The following is a 27,231-nucleotide window of genomic DNA, read 5'->3' as shown; positions in this document are numbered from 1 at the left end:
AGAGAACGGAAAGAGCGTTGCATTTTAACAACACTTTTATTGGTAATCGAATCGTGGGCTTGTTCTAACAGAAGGAGGCTTCATGTGCCATCCCTAAGCTGTTAAGAAACCAGAGAAAAAGAGAGAGGCTTTTGCTTGCCCTTAGCTGTTTAAAGTGAAGAATAGATTTAAGGAACTAGATCTGGTGGACAGAGTGCCTGAGGAACTATGGATGGAGGCTCGAAACATTGTACAGGAGGCAGGAACAAAAACCGTTCCAAAGAAAAGAAAATGCAAGAAAGCAAAGTGGCTGTCCAACGAGGCCTTAGAAATAGCAGAGAAGAGAAGGGAAACAAAATGCAAGGGAGATAGGGAAACTTACAGAAAATTGAATGCTGACTTCCAAAGAATAGCAAGGAGAGACAAGAGGGGCTTCTTAAATGAACAAAGCAAAGAAATAGAGGAAAATAATAGAAAGGGAAAAATCAGGGAACTGTTAAAGAAAATTGGAGATATTAAGGGAACATTTTGTGCAAAGATGGACATGATAAAGGACAAAAATGGCAGGGACCTCACAGAAGCAGAAGACATCAAGAAGAGGTGGCATGAATACACAGAGGAATTATACCAGAAAGATCTGGATATCCCGGACAGCTCCGATAGTGTGGTTCCTGACCTTGAGCCAGACATCCTGGAGAGTGAAGTCAAGTGGGCCTTAGAAAGCATGGCTAACAACAAGGCCAGTGGAGGTGATGGCATTCCAGTTGAACTATTTAAAATCTTAGAAGATAACGCTGTTAAGGTGCTACACTCACCTTGGAAAACTCAGCAGTGGCCAGAGGATTGGAAAAGATCAATCTACATCCCAATCCCAAAAAAGGGCAGTACCAAAGAAGGCTCCAACAACCGTACAATTGCACTCATTTCACATGCTAGCAAGGTTATGCTCAAAATCCTCCAAGGTAGGCTTCAGCAGTATATGGACCGAAAACTCCCAGAAATACAAGCTGGATTTCGAAGGGGCAGAGGAACTCGAGACCAAATTGCTAACATGCACTGGATTATGGAGAAAGCCAGTGAGTTCCAGAAAAACATCTACTTCTACTTCATTGACTATGGAAAAGCCTTTGACTGTGTGGACCACAGCAAACTATGACAAGTCCTTAAAGAAATTGGAGTGGCTGACCACCTTATCCATCTCCTGAGAAACCTATACATGGGACAGGAAGCAACAGTTAGAACTGGATATGGAACCACTGATTGGTTCAAAATTGGGAAAGGAGTACAACAAGGCTGAATATTGTCTCCCTGCTTATTTAACTTATATGCAGAATACATCATGCGAAACTGGACTGGATGAATCCCAAGCCGGAATTAAGATTGCCGGAAGAAATATCAACAACCTCAGATGTCCAGATGATATCACTCTGATGGCAGAAAGTGAGGAGGACTTAAAGAACATCTTAATGAGGGTGAAGGAGGAGAGTGCCAAAAATGTTCTGAAGCTCAACATCAAAAAAATTAAGATCATGGCCACTGCTTCCCTCACCTCCTGGTAAATAGAAGGGGAAGATACGGAGGCAGTGACAGATTTTACTTTCTTCGGCTCCATGATCACTGCAGGTGGTGACAGCACCCACTAAATTAAAAGACGCCTGCTTCTTGGAAGGAAAGCGATGACAAACCTCAGCAGCATCTTAAAAAGCAGAGACATCGCCTTGCCAACAAAGGTCCGCATAGTCAAAGCTATGGTTTTTCCAGTAGCGATGTATGGAAGTGAGAGCTGGACCATAAAGAAAGCTGATCGCCAAATAATTGATGCCTTTGAATTGTGGTACTGGAGGAGACTCTTGAGAGTCCCCTGGACTGCAAAGAGAACAAACCTATCCATTCTGAAGGAAATCAACCCTGAGTGTTCACTTGAAGGACAGATGCTGAAGCTGAGGCTTCAATATTTTGGGAATCTCATGAGAAGAGAAGACTCCCTGAAAAAGACCCTGATGTTGGGAAAGTGTGATGGCAAGAGGAGAAGGGGATAACAGAGGACGAGATGGATGGACAGTGTCCTTGAAGCTACCAACATGAATTTGACCAAACTCCGGGAAGCAGTGGAAGACTGGAGGTCCCGGTGTGCTCTGGTCCATGGGGTCACAAAGGGTCTGACATGACTTAATGACTAAACAACAACAAAGCTGTTTTAAAAATTAGAAAAGTTTTATTGACTCTCTGCTCCCTGAATGTGTGTGGGAACAGTGGTTTTTTTTTAATCATGTGATCAATGGAAGAAATGCAAAAAAGCCCACCGCAAATCTGTATCATTTCCCACATTTTTCCTAGTACAGTTGCACTGTCAGAAGCCTTGGTTTCAAAGTCGGGGGGAGGGTAGTTTGCAGGTAGTCATGAGTCCTATCATCTTTTATTTTTATCTAAATGCAATGCTGAGCAAACCCACCCAGCTGACTATTGTTCCTAACTATAATGATCCTGATGCTCATGTTTTTCTTCCTCTCTTTTCAGGGCCTGTTAAGGCAGCTAGTCATATTACCAGGATCTGATGCTACCTCACGGATGTGCACTGGCAAAAACCTTAATCTAGCAGTACTTTCCATCCCGCAAATTCTGCAGGAGCTCCCTGTGAAACCAGAGGGCAATGGGCTGCTGAAATACCCTTATGGTCAGTAAAAGGAAACAATTTTTGGATCGGTTCATCAGCCTGGGTTAGAATAAAGTTGAGGAGAGAACAATGCTGTCTTCATTCCCAAAGAGTTGATAGTGCACCTATAATCAAGGCAGTTCCAGAGTTTCAAAAAGTTCCTTTTTTGGAGCACAACTGCCAATAGCTGTGCTGTTCAAGGCATACTGGAAGATGTAATTCAAAAATACTTTTTCCAAGTTCTATTTCAAGACAGTGTGTCTTTATAAGAAAAGTTCAGTCCATGCAGACAAGTTCTAGGTCAGGAATAGGGAACCTTCAGTCCTCTACATGTTGCTGGACTACAAGTCCCATCATTGCTCACAATTGGCTATGCTGGTTGAGGGGACTTGCAGTCCAATCAACAGCTGGAAAATGGTATGTTTCCTGTCCCTGCTTGTTGTCCTTTGTATCTCCTCTCACCAATGGCATGCTACCTGGACTGAAGCATCTGTTTGCTTGCCAGTTACTTGTTGGCAAATCCAGAGGGCTAAAAGAAATGCACAGGCAGCTTTATAATTGCACATGAGAGCACACCAATACCTCCAGAGACATATCAAACTTATTTTGTTTGTGAAATCAGCAGGCAAACAGAGTTCTTTGTTTCCTCTTGATGCTAATTATAAAACAAAAGCATGCTAATTTGCAGTTTCCAGTGCTGTGAAAAATTTCATTGGAAAATCACACATATTTTACTGCCTAAGCTAGCTCCACCTTTAATAGTGAAGCTGCCCATTTTTCTTTTGGCTCACAGTTTCATCAGGATTTGAAAAGGAGAAATATAACTGTTTGCCATTGGCTGGGACTTCTGGGAGTAGACATTCACATAACAAAATCCACCACTGGGAATTCCTGATGTAGATGTTAAACAGCACAAAATGGAACTCTGGGGAAACTCTGTAGGGTAATTTGCAAGGAACCAGGAGTCCCACAATATAAGTTTCTAGGAAGACCATGTCATTGTTTATTTTATGACAAAAAAACTGAAATGTAGACAGAGTTGATGGTGAGATTAGGTATGTTTTGTGTGAGTGTACATGCACAAAGGTGTGTGGTGACAAAGAAAATGTGGTAATCAGAATCAAAGCCACAAACTGAAAGGGGGAAAAAAGAATTTTGTGCTTATTGTTAAGAACGCTTCTGTTTAATTTCTTGTTGCCTCAGAGTACTTAACCAGTCTTGTGATGGTTTGTGCTTAGTCTTGTTATTTGGGGAGGGCCTGCTAATCATCTTCACCAGAAAAACAGAAGGTTAATCCCACAGGTTTGTACTCCAGATTTCATTTTCCTATGTGAAGATAATCTTCATATAAGAGAAGATGTATCAAATCCTATTGGTCATTTAATGTTGGTGGTAACTGCAGTGGTAAATTGCCACTAATTAACGGGTTGCCACTATTATCCTTTGTTATACAGTAATCACAGAGTTGGTGCCTGCTGGGAGGAAACAAGCAGCAACTCATTAACTAGTGGCATTTCACCACTGCAGTTTTAACCATGGCACTTACAGCAACATAACTAACCAATAGGATTCTGGCCAATGTCCTGGAATATCTAACTTGTAGGTCCATGTGAATTCTGCAACAAACATGATTCTAAGAAATTAAATATCCCATTCAAATCACCCTTCAGGTTATTGTACAGAGTTAAGTTAATATGATTGTCAATGGTTTAGAAATTATGGAGTGATGTGTGCTCAATGACCTGAGATGTTAAGCAAAATTCATTATACCACATTTAAAATGAGGTAGCATTGCCTTCTCTCACATCAATGTTTCTACCACCTCAGTAAAAAAAAGAGCCTTCCACTTTGATTAAGAAAACAAGAATGCAGTTACTATTACCGGAACCACCTGAATACACTTATGTATCACACAATTTATTACCCATTTAATCTTAAGCCAAGTAGAAGATTTGTACAGATATAGTAGATTAGTATGACTCTGGTAGCCAAGATAACTATACTAAATTTAAGAATCTTTTTCCTGAGAATATCATACCTGTCAATTTGCAAACTAAGCAGGAGAAAAACCATACTGGACTACAGTATTTGCCTCATGAGTTTCAGTTGGTCTACTGTAACCCAGATGTAGCCCAATGGATAGAAGAGCATTCAAACTGAGAAAGAGAAAACAAATTTGTTTTCTCCATCCACTATTTTTCCATGTTTGTTCAAAATAATTTGTTATTTTTAATATTTTAATATTTCTGTTTCTTTTTTTGTTTTCTATTTTATGAGTTGTAACTCACCCAGAGTAGTGCTGTGATGAGTTACAAAGTGAACAAACGAACAAACAAACAAATTTTAAAAATCCAAAATGTATTATATATATATATGGCATTCTGCATTTGAAGACAGTGTTGTAACGTGTGTGTATGTGTGTGTCTGAGAGAAAGATAGAGAGAGGATAACATTGCGATTTTGTGCAATGTAATACATACAGGATGTAATGAAGTGGCATTTGTTATGGCACTAGAGCACTGTTTTAGGCTTTTGATGTTTTTTGTCCTTATTGTTCAGAAACAGACATGAAGGTGACTTTAGGGTCCCGCCCTCCTTGCACCAAGAGTGAGAGTGGCCAGTTCTGGTTCAATGCTGCTCAGAAAGGATTGTATCTGTGTAATGGGAGTGAGTGGATTTCCATGCTACAAGGTAAACACTTTTTGGGAGTGGTGGTTTGGTACATTTAAAAGCATTGACTCTACAATGGAAATAAGTATTAGGACTGTTAGCAGAGAATCAGTCTTGTTCCTGAAAACTTTGGGAGGGAAGAGGAAAAATATCTTACCTGCTTCCCTGAACAGAGGTGGGGTTGCTGAACTGGGACCTCCCACAGGCAGTTTCTAGCCCATAGGCCACGGCGTCCCAATTTTTGCCTTATAACGTATTGTAATGAAGCCAAAATACATGCAAGCTAAATCAAATACCTTAATTAGGAAACAGCCAGAATCTTGTTGGGGATTTTTGCCACCATAAGTGTCATTACATAAATTAAGACAGTGAATTAATTACTTTCCAGTTTCATTTCTGGTTATGCGCCAGCTGTACAGTTTGGCATGTGACCACAAATGCAAGCAATAACTGATTAGTTAGCAGTAATTTGCCACAGCAGCTTATATGATTACACAGACCAGGCCCCAACAGAATTCTGGCCAATATTATTTTTCAGTACATCCCAGAATTCCCCAGTTCGGGAATTACAGTTGAACTGTTATTCCAAGAAAAACCCTACTCCCAGTCTACAACTGTAACATTTTCAAGCTTTGGTAATCACCTCTGTTTCTCCTTCTGCTGCTTTTGTGTGTCAAACTAGACAAAATACTCAGCTTGTATCATAATATGATAGCATGTCTTCTAGGGACTGGATATTCTCAGAGATACATGTCTGAGCAATCAGACTCAGAGTTACCAATCATAAATGAACAAAAGTGAATTTGCAAGGTACAAAGGTGAGAGAACCTTGCACTAGGAGAAGGTGACAGCTTCTATCAAATAAAGCTGCTCAGTTCCTAAATGTGAAGTTTGAGCTTAAGTCTCCAGTGATTTCCTTCTGACAAGATTAAAACTTAAGTCATCACTTGAAATCCCTGAAATTTCTCACCATTCAGAAGTGAGATGTGTATGACAGTTCCATTTGTTGAGAATTGTGCAAAGTGGAGTGAAGGAAAGACTTCTTAGAACATTCTCAGATCAGAAGTAAAGGTCCATTTCTAGGAGATTTTGTAGAAAATCATGAAAGTTAATATGCTATTATTATTATTATTATTATTATTATTATTATTATTATTATTATTATTATTATTATTATTATTATTATTATTATTATTATTATTATTATTATCATCATCATCATCATCATCATCATCATCATCATCATCATCATCATCATCATCATCATCATCATCATCATCATTGGAGTGACAGTCTGGCCAAAGATGTACACTAAATAGTAGAAACTAAGGTATACAGTGCTCCTCAACTTTCTTTGCTAATATAGAGACAGACTATATTAGTCTGTCTCTATATTAGACAGGCTAAGGATTTGCTGTATCCAACCATGTTTTAAAGCAACTTAATGGGATGTGAGTGGAGTGGCTGAAAAACCTAATTTTGGAAGGCCAGGACTTCTGAATGAAGTAGGGGTAGGAAGTCCATTTTGGAAACATACTCAGTGTGTATACGTACTAGAACCAAGAAACAATTTGTGAGAGGGCAGAATGCAGTTTTAGGAGTACTTGTTCTTTGGGATAATCATTTTATCAGAATATCTTTGTTAGTTGATGAGAAATAATTTTGCTCCTGTTCATTTTTAAAAGAGTTTTCTAACATGTGCATATGTTTCTACTGAAAAGAACCTGAGAGTTTAAAAAACTGAATATGTGAAAAAAAATGAATTTGTTTGATTTCTTCACTCAAGTTCAAGGCTTTGAATGCTAATCTCTTAAAAACATATCTGATTCTCCATGTTTTCAGTCATATTATTTCTGGATTATGATTCTCACTTATTTTTCTGAAGGTATTCATTGTTCATATAGATATATAATTGGTGGGTAGGTACAGCATTCTTGCTTCATGCTTGGAATAGCTCTACCTATTGAATTGGCACAGATTGGTAAAATTTGCTTTTAAAGTATATACAAGAATTCAACTCATATGTTTAAAGCATACAAATGCAAAAATTTTTAAAAATCACCATTTTTACCATTCATTTCCTGATTTCCTCTGCTGTCTTGCTACTATCCAGTTGAAGAAAGATTGGACTATGTGGAAGAATATCAGAATTTAGTTACAAATTCTGAAACCAAGGGGATTGAGATCTTTGTCATCCCCAAAGTAGGACTCTTTGCAGCTACTGCTAATCGTTATACTCCTCCTGGCTCAACCATCTACAAATGGACTGATGAGAAATTTGTGGCTTACCAAAATATTCCCACCTATCAAGCTGAATCCTGGAATTTTTTCACTATTGGAAAAAAGGTAAATTGTAATTTTCCCCAAGTGCTGTTTGATACGCTGTTAAATTAACAAAGCTGAACCATAACGTGAGTAGAAAGAGCCATGGCGGTATTTAAAAGTAATTCAAGCATTTGGGAGCCATTACTGAACAGGCCTTCCTTATTGTTCTGGACAGACACAATGGAAGCTGCAGGACATGATCCCTAGCCCTAGAGGACACCAAAGAAAGAATTCAGAGCACAGCCTTTTTAGAAGAACTAAATAGTCTGGGGATTCATGTCAGAAAGCAGTAGTAAGTGTTTCTACTTAGAAGACTATCTTATTATTTCCACTGGGGTTTCTCCTAAGTAAATATACATCGAACTGCAGCTTCTTGAGGTGACCAAGTGAGAGCTCTTTGAATTTGGCTCCCATTTTGCATTTTTGCTCTGCTATGTCTCATTTTATTGCACTTTATATATTATTTTAATTACAATATTTATGAGTGTGTTATAAGCAGTTCTGAAAGGCATTTGCTGAAGAGAAGCCTATAAATACCTCAGATAAATAAAGGACAAGGGATGCTCAGAAAACATGACCCCGTTTTATCATCACCTTGGAAGGCTCTGTTTTTCTTACACTCCCAACTATTTTTTGCACATTGTGCCTTGAGATCTGGAGGTTTTAGGAGGCACACTATAGAAAAGCATTATGCACACTCTCTCGGATCCCAGTCAACATCTAGAAAAATAACCCTGTTCCTCTCTGTAACAGCAAAAATAATGATGAGTCTTGGGGCATGTTGGAGAGTATGGGCCTGTCCACACTGGGGACCTTGGAACAATCCAGTTTGTTCTCAAAAGTTTTTTATCTTAGGTGTGATCTGTTTTAACTCTCACTTGAGTGCCCCTTCCGTCCACATTGGTGATTGTGAGACCAATTTACTAATGAATAGGTATACCTTCATTTCACCTTCACTCCAATGTTTTCTCCTTGTATTGCAGCTGTCCCTAACTGCTGTTGTTTCCTTAGTCATGAGTAAACTGAGTAAAATTACTTATGAATAAACTGGGTAAACCTTGCTCTGTGTGGACCTGTGGCATGAGAGAAGAGGAGCCGTAGCACCATCTCCAGTATGGATAGAAGGATTGCTCAAGTGAGAGTTGAAATAAGACAAGAATTTTTAAAGCATGGACCAGATTATACCAAATTTTCAAGTGTGGACAAGTTCAAAGATATATTTTTGATAGCACTGAATCATGCCAAAAAGAATACATACCCTAGTCCTGTGCCAGAAAGGTGTGCAACAGCTCTTAAAAGGGAAGAGTGGATTGTTCTAAGTAGAAACACATGTGGATATGGTCTTTTTTTCTGATCCAAATATTGCCAACAGTGATTCATATAACGATCTATATGCCAGTGTAGACAAGCTGTATGAAATGTATTGTACTATGAATTTTCATAGGTAGGACTCTTATCAGATATAGTCAAAGTCTGTGGCTGACTTCTCAAAGCTGGTGTCATCCTGTCATTCTCAGAACAGCAATAAGGGATGGTGAATGGGGATGATGGGAATTGTGGCAGAACATGTCTAGAAGACAACAGGTTGGGGAAGTCTAGTCTGTGTATGCTAACTGTTAAAAGGAATTAGAGAAGTGTAGCAATTAGAATAGTAGACTTAGTCCTTTACATGGTTAAACAGACAGCTGCAACTGCAGCTTTTCAGAAGCAAGGAACTGTTGCCAGCAAAACCCAACAAAGCCTTTCTAACCTTGCACATTGTGGCCTTATTGTATTTATTTTCTCACATTTCCTCCCTATGTTCTAATGTCTGACCTCACAGACATGTGAAGTAGACATAGTGCAACCCAGAGCCTGGAAATTTTAATTTATGGTCTACAGTTTCCAGAATCCCCAGCCAGCAGATTCCTGGAGATGTGGTCAAAAAGTAACATTTTGAAGCTCCGGTTTATCACCACATGTGAATTGGCTCAACGTATACTTGGAGAGGCACTGCTTCAGTTGAGAAATGAACTGTTTGGCCAATGTATATTTAGATTAGCCTTTGTTATAGCCTAAGCATTATTTAAAGGAATCATAGTATTTGCATTTTTTAAAAGTCTATTTTAAAATTTAAAAATCCAGCTTAGATGTAAACATCTGATGTTTATTTTTTTCTTATTTTCCCCAAAAAACAATCCCCCCTGCCCCCAAAGAGAGAAAGAGAAATGTGAGGAAGTAAGGCAGGAATAGCTGGAAGGCTAAGGAACTTAACAGTAAAGTATTTCTTTTCACAATCTCTTGAATTTGGAAGAATTCCATGTGGAAGGCATTTTGACAGGATAAATAACTCTTATGAAATGAAAAGGAGCTTTTGGTTAAGCTGGTGAGTTTCAGAATTCAGTGCCACCAGGGGTGATCCCATCTGGGATGTTTTAGCTCATAGATTAAATGCACATGATCTGAGGAAGAGGCAGATGGACATGATCCCCAGGGATGCCTTGTGCTATCTTAAAAGAACGTTAGACAGAATATGAACACTTCCGTTTACCGTAACAGTGGATTGTGCAAAAGAAGTTTAATTCTGTAAAAAAATTTTTATCCCTAATTTATTAGGTTTTTTTAGGTTTACTTGTTTTAACATTGTGAGCTGCCTTGGGTCCACTCACTGGGAGAAAGGTGACCTACCAACGATCGATTGATCGATAGATATGTACGTACGTACGTACGTACGTATGTACGTACATCATACATACATACGTACATACATACATACATACATACATACATACATACATACATACATACATACATACATACATACATACATACCATGTACTATGTACCATAAGCACACCAGTGTTTGATTAGCAGCTTAAGTCATAAAGGGAGAAACTTGGCTCCAGACCTAGGCTATATACTATACATATACTATACATATACTACACTTGAAACACTGGTAAAATTTCACTATAGTAAAAAGGTAAAGGTAAAGGTTCCCCTTGACAATTTTTGTCCAGTCGTGTTCGACTCTAGGGGGTGGTGCTCATCCCCGTTTCCAAGCCATAGAGACAGCATTTGTCCGAAGACAATCTTCCGTGGTCACATGGCCAGTGCGACTTAGACACGGAACGCTGTTACCTTCCCACCGAGGTGGTCCCTATTTATCTACTTGCATTTGCATGCTTTCGCACTGCTAGTTTGGCGGGAGCTGGGACAAGCGACAGGCGCTCACTCTGTTGCGTGGATTCGATCTTACAACTGCTTGTTCTGACCCTGCAGCACACAAAGGCTTCTGCGGTTTAGCCCACAGCACCACCACGTCCCCTATATTACTATATTACTATATTACTATGGTGTAAATGTTATCCTTTGATTTGAAAGGTCATGTTTGCAACCTATATTCCCAGTCAGGGAATCCTGATGGGGTAGAAGAATTTTTAAAAATGTGATCTATGACACTGTTGTACCATAGACAAGAAAAGGAATGGATGTCACTAACCCCAGGCATCACTTTTAGTTTGTTGCAAAGAAGGTACGTCTGCCTTAGGGGAATGTGTGCTCTTGACTGGTCAGCAAACTGAGTGATTGCAGCTTCCTGTTTTTCAGATCTTCCTCGCAGTGGCTAATTTTGAAGGGGATGAAATAGGGCAGGAGTTTTCTGTAATTTACAAGTGGAACTACAGAAAAGAAAAATTCATCGTGTACCAAAGGATCACCACACATGGCGCAAGGGATTGGGAGTCATTTGTCATTGATGGAGAGGTCTTTCTGGCAGTGGCTAATCACAGAAAAGGTTTCTAGAAGCTAATGTATTATCATACTAATAAGCATGTGGAAACCCCCTCTTTTCGGCACTTGACTGTCGTAATAACCATGACAGTTCTAACACAGATTTCATGCATCTAGTAGCTCCATGACAAGTGTTAACGCCTGTAACTGTAACAACTGTAACTTCCAGAACTGTGATTGAGAAAAGGCTGCATTTGATAGATGAAGGCCTGTTATTTATTGGCTGGATTTGCACCCTGCTGTTATCTATACCGTGAGGGCAAATAGACCAGGGATGGGTTACCTTTGTCTCTCCAGAAATTTTGGTTTACCCACCTACCATAGGCAATGATAAAAGGCCATGGAAGTTGTAGGCTTGAAACATATAAAGAACCAAAATTCCCCATCTCTAGGAAAGTCAGACAGGCATGTTACAACTTTTCCTTTCTTCTCTCCCCCCCCCACACCCCATTTTCTCCCTCTTTCTCTCTTGTCTCTGAACATGCAAGCCTACCTCTTACTGATGGGCCAATGTTACAGGAAGTCAGATTTCGGCTGAATGTCAGGAAAAACTTCCTAACTGTTAGAGCAGTATGGCAATGGAATCAATTACCTTGAGAGGTGGTGAGTGCTCCAAACATCGGAGGAATTCAAGAGAAATTTAGACAACCACCTGGCCGATCTCCTTTGATTTGTATTTCTGCACTGAGCAGTGGGTTGGACTCGATGGCCTTGTAGGCCTCTTCCAACTTCATTATTCTATGACTCTATGGTTCCATGAACTTATGTCTCAGGGGATGGTGACTGCTTTATACTGTTCAGTGATGCCTTAAATGTTGTCTCTCCAGAACTATGATTTGTGATAATCTCACATTCCTGTCCTACCCCCACACCGAGTCCCAAGACTGCTGATAAATTATTATGGGATATAGTTTTAAAATGGGGGGGGGGTGTTTTGTTTTTGCTATATGTCAGCTTTATGTCAATACTGATTGTTGGATTTTAGAAAAGGGATATTGACCACAGCTGAAGCATTGCTGACAGATGCCATCAAAACTTTCTTTAAAAACCTCTAATGAAGATGTTGTAAGCCTGCTTTTAAAAGGACATTTAATGCCTTATATGCCATCTCCACATTTGGGTGTGGGGGTGTTATAGCAGTGGTCCCCAACCTTTTCCGAACCATGGACCAGTTGGGGAGGCGGGATCTGTGTGCAGTGGGCACAGGGCCCCCTTGCACTCATGAGTGGGTGTAGCATGTTCATGGGTGGGTGTGGCATGTTTGTGGACAGGCGTGGTGCACTTGCATGTATGCGTGGGTGAGTGGGGCACACTTGCGGATGGGCATGGTGCACCCGTGGGCGAGTGGGGCATGCATGCATGCAAGCGCGCCATGTCCACCCACGAACACGCCACAACTATCCACGAACACGCCTGTGCATGCACGCGAGCCGCCATGCCCACCATGTGTGTGTGTGTGGGAGATCTGTCCTTGCAAAGCCCACAGACTGGCACTGGGCTGTGGGCCAGGGGTTGGGGATCCCTGTGTTATAGCATGTGGGCAGGCAGAATGCCTTTAGGAATCCACTTTCCTGCTAAAGCCTTTCATTGTTCATTTTCTTGCCCTCTATCTCATTCAGTCCAATCTGCAATTCCAATCAGAAGCTGTTGCTTCTCTTCTGGCTCTCCTTTCTGCTAATACTCTACAAAAGGGCAAGTGAACAAAAAGCCATAGTGATAAGAAAATCTAAGGAGACTGCAGGGCAGCAAGGGTCCCTTACTAGGATGTGAGCCTTGGCAGGTGCCCAGAAAAACCTACCCTTGACAGTAAGTTTTTCAAGACTGAAGGATGCTTACAGACACTAGGCCTGGACTGAGATGAATCAGTAGACTGGTCAGCATATACATCTTTGTTGGAAACCTGACTTGTAGTTTTAGTTATCTACGTTTAAATTAAGAAGAACAATGGGCCCTAGTGGGGATGTGAGCTTCCTCTGAATCATACCAAAGGCCTAACTAGTTCATTGTCTTATTTCCTAAAATGGCTGATAAGATACTTGTTAGATGCTCACAAGCAGAGTGTGAAGGCATTTACCATTGTTGTTCCCAGGTTATTAATATGTAGTGGCATTGTGCCTCTGATCCTGGAGGGTAGTATATAGCCACTGTGACTAGTACATATATCAGTATATTCCCGGAATTTGTTCAGTATGCTTCAAGACTGCTTTGAACTGGAGTGGAATCTTCCGATGGGTTTTCAAGATCCATTATTACTTTTGGACAATGAGCTTTGAGGAAGGCAGTGTCCATGAAATGGTGGCCACATACTGCCACCCTGTGGATTTGTGAATTTGGTATTTCATCCTATATTTCATTTTTATTCCATATGTCCGAAAAAGTGGACAGTGATCCATGAAAGCTTACATTAAAATATAATAGTCTTCAAGGTGCCACTTGTTTTTCTCTCCCCCCCTTTTTTGTTTTGTTTTGTTTTTCCTTTGGATTTTACTTGATTTACTTACACGGACTAACATGGTTACCTCTTCCAAAACTATAACCAATGGAATTTGTTAGCATATTTCCTCTAGAAAGAACTGCTATATGTGCTTACTTTCACTTGTAAAATAAAAGTTATACTAATTACTCCAAGACAACTGAAGGACATTTAATTGGGAAAGGCTGGTTTGAACTATGGTTACCAATCAAATCAGGATCATAAATCACGATTTGAACAAGTCATGATTTAAACCAAAGAGAGTCCCCTCTGAGTTAAACTCTATTTAGTCTTAGAAAGCTTCTTGTCTTCTCTTTATAATGACAGTTATATGCCATCAAGTCAATTCTCACTGATAGCTACCCATTCCAGAATTTTCTATGTAGTAAATTCTTAAAAGTAGTTTGCCATTCCCTTCTTTGGGAGGATTATGTAGCTTGGGCAAGGATACCAGCCAGAAAAGGAAAGGATAGGGGAGAGGGGATGACCTCTAACATAGTGCCAGTTTATTCAGGTAATGCTCAACTACAGTCCAGCATAACATGCTGTGCATTGAGGAAATCTTTTTAGATGAATCAAATCGTTGGCATCTTTTCAGCCAAATACATGATAGTGGAATTGCCCCATTCTTCCAAAAAGCTCTGACTTATCTGTCCTCATTGGAAAAAAGAACCACCCACTCAGTCTAGAATAGATGAAGTCAATTTCATCCTTTTGCCTAAATATCTTCCATGTTATCGTGCTATGCCATCTTTTAACGCTATTTCCATATATGTTGTTCTCTTCTTATTCTTCCCTAGGGGATAACCACAATATAGACAGTGTCATATACAAGTGGAACTCAAGAACAGGGCTTTTTGAAGCCAACCAGACAATTCCTACCTCAGGAGCCTATGACTGGGAATTTTTCAGCGTTGGGCCCTATTCCTTCCTGGTGGTGGCCAACACATTTAATGGAACATCCACTAAGATCTACTCTCACATCTACATTTGGCTCAATGGAGCTTTTCAGCTCTTCCAATCAATCTTGGTAAGACACAGCAAGAAGAAAACCAATTAGGAACATAGGAATACAAGAAGATGCCATATATGGAGTCCTGTAGTCAATTACTCTTAACTGGCAGGGTTTCAGGCAGGATTCCTTCCTATCCTTGCAGTATGTCCCATCACCAAAAGAGACTAAACTCATGGGAATAAGGTACAGAGCCTTTTCTATAGCAGTACTGAAACTGTGGAAATTCCTCCTTAAGAAGGTTGGATTGGCCCCATCTTATTTTAGGTTTAGAATTATTTACTCATTTTATTTTTCTTTTCTTTTTTAAAAATCATCCTCTTTAAAAACTCTATTTAGTTTTTGATAGACTTTAAGCAGAGATTAATTTTCCTCTCTGGTGTGCTTCAAATATTGTTGTTTTCTTTCTTCAGCATGTGTTTTATTTAGAATTGTTTTAAAGTTGTTCAGTTTGATTTTGCCTTGCGGATCCTGGTTGGTCACAAAGATGGTTCACATAAATAAATAATTCCACATAAATGGATTTGCCTTCTATAACTGAAGGCTGGCATTAGAGGGCATTACACACAGGCAAGGGAATCTACATGTGCAGAACAGTATGTTCCCAGAAATGCCTACTTGTATTTAAAAAATTCAACAGCTAGTGTCTGCCATTGTTTTCCACAACCACCATCCATAATAGGTGCAGAATGCGGCAGCCAGACTACTTAATGGAGTGAAAAAATACCAACATATTTCGCCCACTCTGGTCGCATTGCATTGGCTGCCCATCCGGTTCTGTATTGACTTCAAAGTGTTGATGCTTACATACAAAGCACTAAACAGTTTAGGGCCTCGATACTTGGCGGAACGCCTACTCCCACCAAGATCTACCCGTGTCACTCGTGCGAGCCAGGAGGTGAGGCTGAGGAGCCTAACGCTGAGGGAGGCCCAGAAGGAAAAGTCAAGAAATGGGGCCTTCTCGGCGGTGGCTCCTCGCCTCTGGAACAACCTACCTCCTGAGATTCGCATGGCTCCCTCGCTGGGTATCTTTAAAAATCAATTAAAAACATGGATGTTTCGGCAGGCCTTCCCATCAGATAATTCCTGATGCCCTTTTTCTTTCCCTTTCCTATTGTTTTTTCCATCTTGTTTAATGTTTCTGCTGTGCAAAAATTATTTTATATATATGTATTGTATTATTTTATGTTGTTAGCCGCCTAGAGTAGTCCTAATCCGACCAGATAGGTGGGATATAAATAAATAAATAAATAAATAAATAAATAAATAAATAAATAAATAAATAAATAAATAAATAAATAAATAATGTGCATCAGACATGAATACATATCCTCCAATATGTTGTCCGTTGCCCCAGTAAAGTGCAGATGAAGGTGTGCATCTCTAATTTGGATGGGAATCTGCACCCTCACTCCTTGCTTTGAATCACACCATAAAAGGTTTTTGACTGTATGTGCTGACCATTTTCATGGTAGTGTCCAGGTCTATCTCACCAAAGGGGACTGGAAAAGGCAAACAAATGACGATGGGTATTTTATTTTATTTTTTGTCATTATTAATGTTTTTTGTATTGATGCAGACCAGTAATATCATTTTTAACATGGTAGCAGGAAATATAAACATTTCAAATATATATTTTGTTAGGATCCGTAACAAAAGAGAGCACATTCATTCTTGTTGAAAAAGTGGTGCATGACAGAAAATGCACACCTTAAATATCATTTAGAAGTTGGCAGTGTTCAAATGCTTCCCGACCAGGATTTTCTCATGCCATCTCCCAGCTTTATTCATTAAATGTTGTGGGAGCTTCACACACATTTGTCTTGTTCTCATTCTCTCTGTGTCTTGTGGTAATCCTCCCTTTGTTTTCTGCTGCTACTTCTGTCTTATTCCTTTTTGTTCTTGTTTAGTTGTTAAGTCGTGTCCAACTCTTTGTGACCCCATGGACCAGAGCACGCCAGGACCTCCTGTCTTCCACTGCCTCCCAGAGTTTGGTCAAATTCATGTTGTTAGCTTTGATTACACTGTCCAAACATCTCATCCTCTGACGTCCCCTTCTCCTCTTGCCCTCACACTTTCCCAACATCAGGGTCTTTTCCAGGGAGTCTTCTCTTCTCATGAGATTCCCAAAATATTGGAGCCTCACCTTCAGGATCTGTCCTTCCAGTGAGCACTCAGGGTTGATTTCCTTCAGAATGGATAGGTTTGTTCTCTTTGCAGTCCAGGGGACTCTCAAGAGTCTCCTCCAGCACCACAATTCAAAAGCATCAATTCTTTAGCAGTCAGCCTTCTTTATGGTCCAGCTCTCGCTTCCATACATCGCTACTGGAAAAAACATAGCTTTGACTATGCAGACCTTTGTTGGCAAGGCGATGTCTCTGCTTTTTAAGATGCTGCTGAAGTTTGTCATCGCTTTCCTCCCAAGAAGCAGGCGTCTTTTAATTTTGTGGCTGCTGTCACCATCTGCAGTGATCATGGAGCCGAAGAAAGTAAAATCTGTCACTGTCTCCATATATTCCCCTTCTATTTCCCAGGAGGTAATGGGGCCAGTGGCCATGATCTTAAATTTTTTGATGCTGAGCTTCAGACCATTTTTGCGCTCTCCTCTTTCACCTTCATTAAGAGGTTCTTTAATTCCTCATCACTTTCTGCCATCAAAATGGTATCATCTGCATATCTGAGGTTGTTGATAGTTCTTCCGGCAATCTTAGTTCCAGTTTGGGATTCCTCCAGTCCAGCTTTCCGCATGATGTATTCTGCATATAAGTTCAATAAGCAGGGGGACAATATGCAGCCTTGTCGTACTCCTTTCCCAATTTTGAACCAATCAGTTGTTCCATATCCAGTTCTAACTGTTGCTTCCTGTCCCACATATAGGTTTCTCAGGAGATAGATAAGGTGGTGAGGCACTCCCATTTCTTTGAGGATTTGTCATAGTTTGCTGTGGTCCACACAGTCAAAGGCTTTTGCATAGTCAATGAAGTAAAAGTAGATGTTTTTCTGGAACTCTCTGGCTTTCTCCATAATCCAGTGCATGTTAGCAATTTGGTCTCTAGTTCCTCTGTCCCTTCGAAATCCAGCTTGTATTTCTTGGAGTTCTCGGTCCACATACTGCTGAAGCCTACCTTGGAGGATTTTGAGCATAACCTTGCTAGCATGTGAAATGAGTGCAATTGTACGGTTGTTGGAGCCTTCTTTGGCACTGCCCTTTTTTGGGATTGGGATGTAGACTGATCTTTTCCAATCCTCTGGCTACTGCTGAGTTTTCCAAACTTGCTGGCATATTGAGTGTAGCACCTTAACAACGTCCTCTTTTAAGATTTTAAATAGTTCAATTGGAATGCCATCCCAGCGTCTCTGAAATAACCCCAGTGTGCATGTTCAGCAAATACTATATAAATCTATTTGTGTGCAAACTATGGGTATTGCTTAATCTATATTTGCTCATGTGGAATGTGTACTAATATTTAAGTGTGAAACAAGAACCAAGTTATCACATAATTAGAAACACATACTGTATTTCCAAAATGATAAAAGATGGTTGCTTATTTTAGCATGAGCTTGCCTCATTCAGAATTGTGCAGTTTAAGTTATTGTTTTGTGTTGGTCATTGAAAGGTAAACAAGGCATCTTTTGCAAGTCAGATTGTTCATGCTGTAGTGCTTTGAAGGAACTGTGTGCCTGGAAAGAAAATTCAGTAATTTCTCTTCACTTGTGACTTGACCCTGAGATACATCCATTTCTAATGTTGATTAGTTGCTAATTGGGTATTGCAGAACTTTTGTTTACTAAACATCCACACAATATATAGGTTATTTGGGAATGGCAGGCTGAGGCATCATCATCATTATTTTTTCACTGAAAGAACCATTTGCCAGATATTTTCCTAGCAATATTTCCAGGGGAACACAACTGTTGAATACACAGATAGGTTTGTGGTTTTATTTTTTAAAAAATACACATGCATCCATGTGTTCTCAATTAAAATTGATTTGGGGATATGTTTTGGGATATGTTCATGGTTGCTGCTCTTTTTCTGAAATGTTTCTCTTTTTGCCTAGACTTTTGGTGCTGCTGACTGGGAGGTCTTCCACATCAGAGACAGAGTTTTCCTCGCTGTAGCAAATAGCCATAGTTACGATAGCAGATCTGTTGCCCCAAACAGCTACCACACTATCAATTCTTCCATCTATGAGCTCAACATCACTGCACAGCTGTTTGTCAAGTTTCAAGACATTCTTACCTACAGGTGTCCTGTTTTGTACATTGCTCAAACCACCACCAACATAGTGTCATTCTAGTGGAGGGAGGGAGGAATACAGTTTGTCCAAATGTTCCGGATTGTTTTGACTCTTTTTCAGATTCTAAGAGTGCATTCTGGACTATTTCCCAAAATTGTTATTGCTGGTACAAACATATGATAAAACAGGAATACTCATTTTTCTGGAATTGTGATTTTGAAAAATGATATATACTTTTAAAATATCTCATTATTTTGTTCTAAATATTAAGAGGAAAAATGATATATTTACTAGGTATTCTGGGACTGATACAATCTCTCTCTTTTGGTTGGTTTCTGCTGCAGTGCTCTAGATTGGGAGTTCTTTTCTGTAGGACAAGATAACTTTTTGGTGGTGGCAAATTCATTTGATGGTATGACCTACTCGGTAAACAGTATTATTTACAGGTAAGTTGTTGTTATTGTTTCAATTCATGTACTGCCTCATAGTGCTAAAGCACTCTCTGCATGGTTTACAATGCAGACGTCTCGAGTGTCACTCGTTCAAATCATTAACTAAAGACTGGTTCAAAATGCGTGATTGTTACCATCTGATAAATTGAGTGAACAATGCACGTGTGAACACAATAGAGAAACATTTCTTATTAACTGTTCATGTCACTTCAGACATAACTTTCCTGATTTATTTTCCCCTAACCTGGAAATAATGAAAACATTTTAAAAAACATTTTTTTTTTTAAAAAAAACTTTTTTTCAATAAACCTATTCACATATTCTTCAGTCCTCAAGGTGTACGCTGTTCACCTAAAGGAGGGGAAGTCTGCATTCTGGAAAAGAGGTTCAATTCATTCCTCTTTCCCAGTGTAGTCAGTTGCACTTCCCTTCACAACGTATGAGCTACAATTCATGCTCTTGGCACATATTCCTTTCCTCCTGAGTTATTGAAATACAACAGTAGCAGGCTCTGTCTTGGAACCTGTACCTGAAAGTTTAACATTTAAGACAGTCTTTCCCAGCATTGGCTCACCCAAGATGATGTTAGACTATTGCATCACTTGTCCTCTCCAGCGAGTATGAACAATAATCTGGGATGATGAAACCTATAGGCTAACAACATCTGTGGATCCAAGGTCAGGAGGCTGGTTTACATGAAAGCCATTTCTACAAATACTGTATAGATATGAGAAGTACTCGCAATATCTATATGTAGGCTCTCGGAGTTTGCACCAAAGGGGGCTTTCTCAGAGCTTAGAAAGTTCCTTTTAAAAAATAATTTGTTCTGTAACTCATTATAGTCCACCAAGCAATTCATTCAGTCAAGATGTTCTTTGCTTTCCTGCATTTCCTTGCCCATTTATTATACTTTTCATTAATGATTCTGTACTTACACAGAAGGGCAATCACTTAAATATACCCCTCCCAGCAGGCTCTCCTCTGCATGCCCAGTTTCATGCTGATGGTGAGATGGGTCACACAACTGGTCGGTGATCAGTTGCACAGCAGAGGGCCTGCTAGAGCAGGAAAATGCTTATGCAATTACTCTTATTTTCCAGATAGGATATGGTGTTTGTTTCCTATTACATGATCAAAAGTAACTTAGTCTTCCATATGTTACGTATTTTAGGATTTTTTTTGTCTTTGTTCATTCCCTTTGGAACTTCTTCATTGGTAACCCTTCCAATCCAAGGAAATGTTAACATTCTGTGACAAATCTACATTTCAAATGCCTTTCTTTATAGTCATCATGTAAAAGTCCATGATTCTTTGCCATCTAGTGACCACATTGATTTGTTACATTGCTTTATACATTCTTTTTCTTTTTTGGCTTTTATTTTGTGTTTGGGGGTGTCATAAATTTGATTATGAAAATAGAATAGAGTTGTATATCATAGGATTTATTTAAGAGCAGCAACGAAAAAGCTAGAAATCCGCTTGTATCCAGGTGCTAATTAGAGAGAAAAAATGTACAAGGTCAGTTCTTCTTCAGCAGAAGAAAAAAAAAGTCAAGAAGGGCAAGATGACCTTTATCTTATCTAAACTCCGTCGGACAAGGACATAACTTGTTAATTTAAGAAAGATGGGAGAAGAGAGAAGGAAGAGGAGATGGACAGTGACACAGCCCGGACGCCTGCCGGAACGCAGCATGAATTTCAGCAGAGAAAAAGCTACTATTTTTCTAATTAACCGTAAGACAAAATCCTATCTAGAAATGTAGTTAGATTGCTTGTTATTTTCGTTTTTATAGAGGAAATGTTTGTTGGTAACGGTTGGGGTAATTTGGAAATGATTATTTGTGTAAAGATTGGCTTATCTAAATGTGTTTCAAATTAATCTCGATCTTTTTAATAAAATATAAAAAGGCTGTTTGTCTGTACGTTGGCTTCTTGAATAGACCATCAAGCTACTCTAGTTAATTGGCTACTTTAAAATTAATTTATTTAATCAGGCCACGCGCATGCTACCAATTTAGGGTCCTACATATAAGATAAAGAAGAGTAAATCTTCTAGAACTACTGGAGATTGTTTATTTAAAAATTGGAGCAGACTTGGGAGAAAGGGTGGAAAAGTTGCCTAGGGTAAAATTAAAGCACCCGGTTTTACCTGAGTAGGAACTGTTCATCCTGGACCCCTCTCTGTTCCGTGTAAAAGCAGTTTCTTAGGAAGCTCGCTTTTACGACATGGTGGCCGCGGTGGGATATAATTCATGTGCCATGTTTACGCCATGGTGGCACATGGGATCATAAACACGCGCTTTGCTCAAGGGCTAAATAGCGCTGGTAATTGTTTTATGGAGGCAGACGGGTGAGCAGGCAGATACACGCTGCTAAATAAATGACCAGAGGAAAGTTAGTAATTGTTTTGACTGGGGAAAAACTCCTATGCAAAGGCTCAGGCTAAGTGATGCAAGGAGAGATTCTGCCAGTGGTTTAAGTGTTCTGTGGGAACAGGCATTTTGCTGTGAAAAAGTGCCAGCTCGAGTCATCAAGGTGACAGAGTGGCAAAAATTGTTTTTGGTTGTTGAAGTAGCATGAGTCTATAAGGAGCCAACCAGGATAGTAAAAGAAATTAAAAATAATTAAAAATATAGTTTTAAAAGGAAAAATTCCTGCCCTAAGCCAGAACCTAATGGACAGATTCCTGGAGGAAAAAGTAGTACAGTGGGGTCTCGACTTACGAACCGCTCTCATAGGAATATATGGACTTGACTTGCGAACTTACATTCGAGTTACGAACTCTTTTTTCCCCTTTTTTTAAAAGCTAAGTCATCCTAGGTTAAAAGGAAAATAGAAAAAAAATATCCCCCTCTAGTGGCAGAAGGCAGAATAGCAGCTTCCCATTAGTTTCTATGGACGAAAAGAGCAGATACGGATTAAATGGTTTTCAATGCATTCCTATGGGAAATGAAGATTCAACTTACGAACTTTTCGACCTGAGAACTGCCTTCCAATACGGATTAAGTTCATAAGTTGAGACCCCACTGTATCTGTCAAGCTGACAGTTTTATTGTTTTATAGCTTCTCCCGGAGATAAGTGCTTCGGCTAAGGCTGCAGGGAGAGAGCAGGAAAAAAAATGGCTTTTAGCAGACGTTCTTCACTGCCTGAATTAAGTGTGGATAAAGAAATTTTGGAAGCAATGGAGCACAGTACTCTACTGCAGAGTGGAGCCAGACCAAGAACTATTAGTAGTTCTTTACAAATACCCAAGGAATTCCATATGAGAAGTGCAGTTACAAAATTTACAGAAGATGCCCAAAGGCTGAGGTCAGAGAATCCAGATGTATCTAAGCCTCAAGTAAGGCCGAGAAGGGCACAGCAGTACACTGGGGCGGAACAAGTTCCAACTCAGGAGGATCTGCTAACACAGGAAATTCTTGTTGATGACCAGAGGTCAGCAGGAGCAGGAGCACATGCTAGCAGCAGTCCCGCAGATCAAAGGGACGGAGGTTTAAAGCTGCAGGAGCAGTTTACCCTGATGATGGCAGATTTCATGGAGAACCAAAGACAATGGTTTGAAGCCCACTCCACTAGTCAGAGAAAGGCAAGGGAATACCACAAGATGAAATTGAATCTTTTGCAGAGGAAGATTGCTGAGGAAGAGCAGGCCAGAGGCTCTTTAGGGAGCATGGATAGTGGAAACCTGTCTGATTACCAGGAAGATGATGAAATGATTTCCTTTAAGAGGAGTGAAACTACCACCAGAGTTAAGCCTATTCCAGAAGTGCCCAGATGGCAGAGCCAATCTGAAGCCAAGAAGACAGTGGTTCCAGAACCAAGACGGTCCTTAGCTGGGGAATGCAGAAGCATGGGCCCTAGCCAGACTAGGTCACCCCTGGCTTGTTTCCAATGCGGAGGAGCCCATTTAAAGAAGGATTGTCCAAGACTGTCCGTATCAGCTAACCAAGACGGGAAGCCAGTTGGCAAAACACTGGTACCTGTACCATGGAGATTCCAGCAGGCACCCATACCCACTCCACGGAAATTCAAGCCAACGACCCCTAAAGTGAATTATCTCAGTGCAACACCACTAGAAATACCAGAAGAAATACCAGAAGAACCGCAAGTCATTAATCAACCAAGGATTGTGCCAAGGATAATGGGCTTACGGGTAACTCAAGTCTCAATGACAGTAAATCAACAGACAGCCTCAGGGGAGAAATTTTCGGTGATAGATCCCAGTAGTATTCTACCTGAAGAGCAGTTTTATTGGTCGTTGCAAAGTTTTTCAGAACCCGTGACTCTACATTTTGCTTCAGGAGATATGACTATAAAGGCCTCTCGAGATACCGCCGCGGACATTTCTTCTGTTAACAAACGGTTTGTGGATCCGGCACTAATTTTGAACAACCTGAGATGTCCAGTGAAAACATATGGATCCGGGGAAGTAATCGAGCGATTCGTACCACTTGTGTATGTGCAACTAAGCTACAAAAATTGGAAAGGTGCCAAATACCTATTAGTACACGAAGGCAAGCCTTATTTTTTGTTAGGAAACGATCTAGCATTTCTTAACCACCAACGCACTTTAAAATCAGATTCCATACAAGCAGCGACACGTGCGCGAAGCAAAGCAATAGAGCAAGTCCCAACTGAAGATAACTCTGAGGAGCATTCAGATGGACATGTAACGCAACATCAACCCCTTGCAGACGAACCGGATAGTACAACCGAGATAAAAACTGAACCAGAGGATCTACTTGTACCAATGGGATCAGAGGAATTCAAACGAAAACAGATGGAAGACCCTACATTGGATTCTTTGAGGTCTCAAGCCAACAGTTACGCGGTACAACCGGTACAACAAAAAGTAACCTTTCTGTGGGGAGAAAATGGACTATTGTACCAAGAATATTTTCCCAAATCAAATGAACAGGCGGAACCAATACAACAACTAGTGATTCCACAGAGGTATAGAGAAAGAATTCTGCAACTTGCCCACGATAGTCCAAGTAGCGGACATCTTGGAATCCAAAAAACTTTAAGTAGGATTTCGCAGCATTTTTATTGGCCCGGCATTTCCAAAAACGTCAAGGACTATGTTAATTCCTGTGATTATTGTCAGAGAACGGGGAAACAGACCGACAGTACAAAGGCAGAAATGCAACTGACAGAAATCCCAGATCAAGTATTCCAATATCTTCAAATGGAGGTACTAGGACCTTTTGTGCCAACAAAGTTCAAGAAAAAATACATTATCTCGTTCATATGTCAAGCCAGTAGATGGATCGAGGCATACGCAATCAGCAACCTTTCGGCTCAAACGATTGCTCGAGTTGTGGTGGACTTATGCTCTCGAATAGGGGTACCTACTCAAATTATTTGTGACCAAGCCGGTGCTTTCAAAAGTGAATTGATGAATTGAATTTGTGAAATCAGCGGAATTAAATTGAACTTTAGTGTCCCTTATCATCCAGAATCTCATGGAATGGTGGAAAGAGGACAAAAAACTTTGTTAAGAATGATCAAAACCTTAGTACAAGAATACGGAAACATTTGGGACGAACTATTACTTTTTGTGTTATTCGCATACCGAAGTGCACCCCATGTTTCTCTTGGAGGTTTTTCACCGAGTGAGGTAGTGTTTGGGAAAAACCTACAAGGACCTTTAGATCTACTGAAATCGGACTGGGAAGGTGTGATCAGAAGTAGCACGATTCCAGTCGTGCATTTTGTCCGGAAACTACAAGAAAAACTCCTAGCGGTACAAGAATTAGCTAGAGACAATTTGTTGAAGGCTCAAACAAAACAAAAATATTACCATGACAAGAAAGCCCGTCACCGAGAGTTTGCAGTGGGTGATATGGTATTGGTACTGAACCCGCTCAGACCTTCGAAGTTGGAAGTCGTCTGGGAAGGTCCAGGGGAAATTGTACAAAAAGTAGGAAATGTAAATTATCTGGTGAAAATATTGAATTCGTCCAAAAAACCAATAATGTATCATGTAAATAGTTTAAAAATGTATAGAAACAGATCTGCAAACAATTCTGATTGTAACAATGTGGGGAGAAAAATCGAACATAATGTAACAGATCGTTGAAAAATTGTATGCTGATATAATATGGTTACCTTGAATTTCTGTTTAAAATTAATTAACTTGTTTTCTTTTTCTGTATTTACATAGAGATGTACTTAGCTATAAAAGATTGGCCTATTCCTAAAACAAAGAAACAGGTGCGTTCATTCTTAGGTTTAATTGGTTACTACAGAAAATTCATAACCGATTTTAGTCATTTGGCTACACCTTTGACTGAGCTAACTAAGAAAAGACAGCCTGTCAAGGTGCAATGGACCCCAGAATGTCAAAGTGCTTTTGATGCCTTAAAGGACAAAGCCATCGATGCACCTATTCTAAAATCACCAGATTTTAACAAGCCATTTGTTTTACAAACAGACGCCTCAGAATTGGGCCTTGGAGCCGTATTATTACAACAAGGGGAAGATGGGAACCTGTATCCTATCTCCTACTTTTCAAGAAAACTCCTAGAATGAGAAAAACATTATGCCGTACCAGAGAAGGAGGCACTTTCTGTTTTCTGGGCATTGAATCTGTTAAGACCTTACTTATGGGGGCGTAAATTTACTCTTCAAACTGATCACTGAGCTTTGGTTTGGTTACAGAAAATCAAATCTCACAACCAAAGATGGAGTCTAGCCCTGCAAGACTTTGATTTTGAAGTACAACATATTCCGGGAAAATTAAACATTGTGGCAGATAGTCTTTCACGAATGTACGCTGATGATGTAACTGAGTGTTAAGATAATTGTAAGTTCACATATAGTCTTGTTAACCTTTCATAATCAAATGTTAAGTTAGTATCAAAATAAGAACCTTAATTTCTTCTATATTTTGTATCTTTAAGGGGGGCGTGTCATAAATTTGATTATGAAAATAGAATAGAGTTGTATATCATAGGATTTATTTAAGAGCAGCAACGAAAAAAAGTTGGAAATCCGCTTGTGTCCAGGTGCTAATTAGAGAGAAAAAATGTACAAGGTCAGTTCTTCTTCAGCAGAAGGGAAAAAAAGTCAAGAAGGGCAAGATGACCTTTATCTTATCTAAACTCCGTCGGACAAGGACATAACTTGTTAATTTAAGAAAGATGGGAGAAGAGAGAAGGAAGAGGAGATGGACGGTGACACAGCCCGGACGCCTGCCGGAACGCAGCATGAATTTCAGCAGAGAAAAAGCTACTATTTTTCTAATTAACCGTAAGACAAAATCCTATCTAGAAATGTAGTTAGATTGCTTGTTATTTTCGTTTTTATAGAGGAAATGTTTGTTGGTAACGGCTGGGGTAATTTGGAAATGATTATTTGTGTAAAGATTGGCTTATCTAAATGTGTTTCAAATTAATCTCGATCTTTTTAATAAAATATAAAAAGGTTGTTTGTCTGTACGTTGGCTTCTTGAATAGACCATCAAGCTACTCTAGTTAATTGGCTACTTTAAAATTAATTTATTTAATCAGGCCACGCGCATGCTACCAATTTAGGGTCCTACATATAAGATAAAGAAGAGTAAATCTTCTAGAACTACTGGAGATTGTTTATTTAAAAATCGGAGCAGACTTGGGAGAAAGGGTGGAAAAGTTGCCTAGGGTAAAATTAAA

The 27,231-nt window shown here is 39.7% G+C and overlaps 1 protein-coding gene across 1 annotated transcript in view; it reads left to right on the top strand.

Moving 5' to 3' along the window:
- Positions 1-27,231, top strand: part of TSPEAR (thrombospondin type laminin G domain and EAR repeats) — a 50,218-nt gene that overhangs the window by 21,277 nt on the left and 1,710 nt on the right. The window contains exons 5-11 of the mRNA XM_020787354.3: positions 2,497-2,653; positions 5,192-5,323; positions 7,416-7,648; positions 11,216-11,402; positions 14,672-14,901; positions 18,945-19,132; positions 19,469-19,570. Coding sequence (XP_020643013.1) covers positions 2,497-2,653; positions 5,192-5,323; positions 7,416-7,648; positions 11,216-11,402; positions 14,672-14,901; positions 18,945-19,132; positions 19,469-19,570 — 1,229 coding nt within the window. The remainder of the gene's footprint in view (positions 1-2,496; positions 2,654-5,191; positions 5,324-7,415; positions 7,649-11,215; positions 11,403-14,671; positions 14,902-18,944; positions 19,133-19,468; positions 19,571-27,231) is intronic.

Source organism: Pogona vitticeps, chromosome 3, assembly GCF_051106095.1.
Source record: "Pogona vitticeps strain Pit_001003342236 chromosome 3, PviZW2.1, whole genome shotgun sequence".
NCBI lineage: Eukaryota > Metazoa > Chordata > Lepidosauria > Squamata > Agamidae > Pogona > Pogona vitticeps.
Note: the sequence above shows the minus strand (reverse complement) of the source record. Positions and strands in the feature narration are given on the sequence as shown.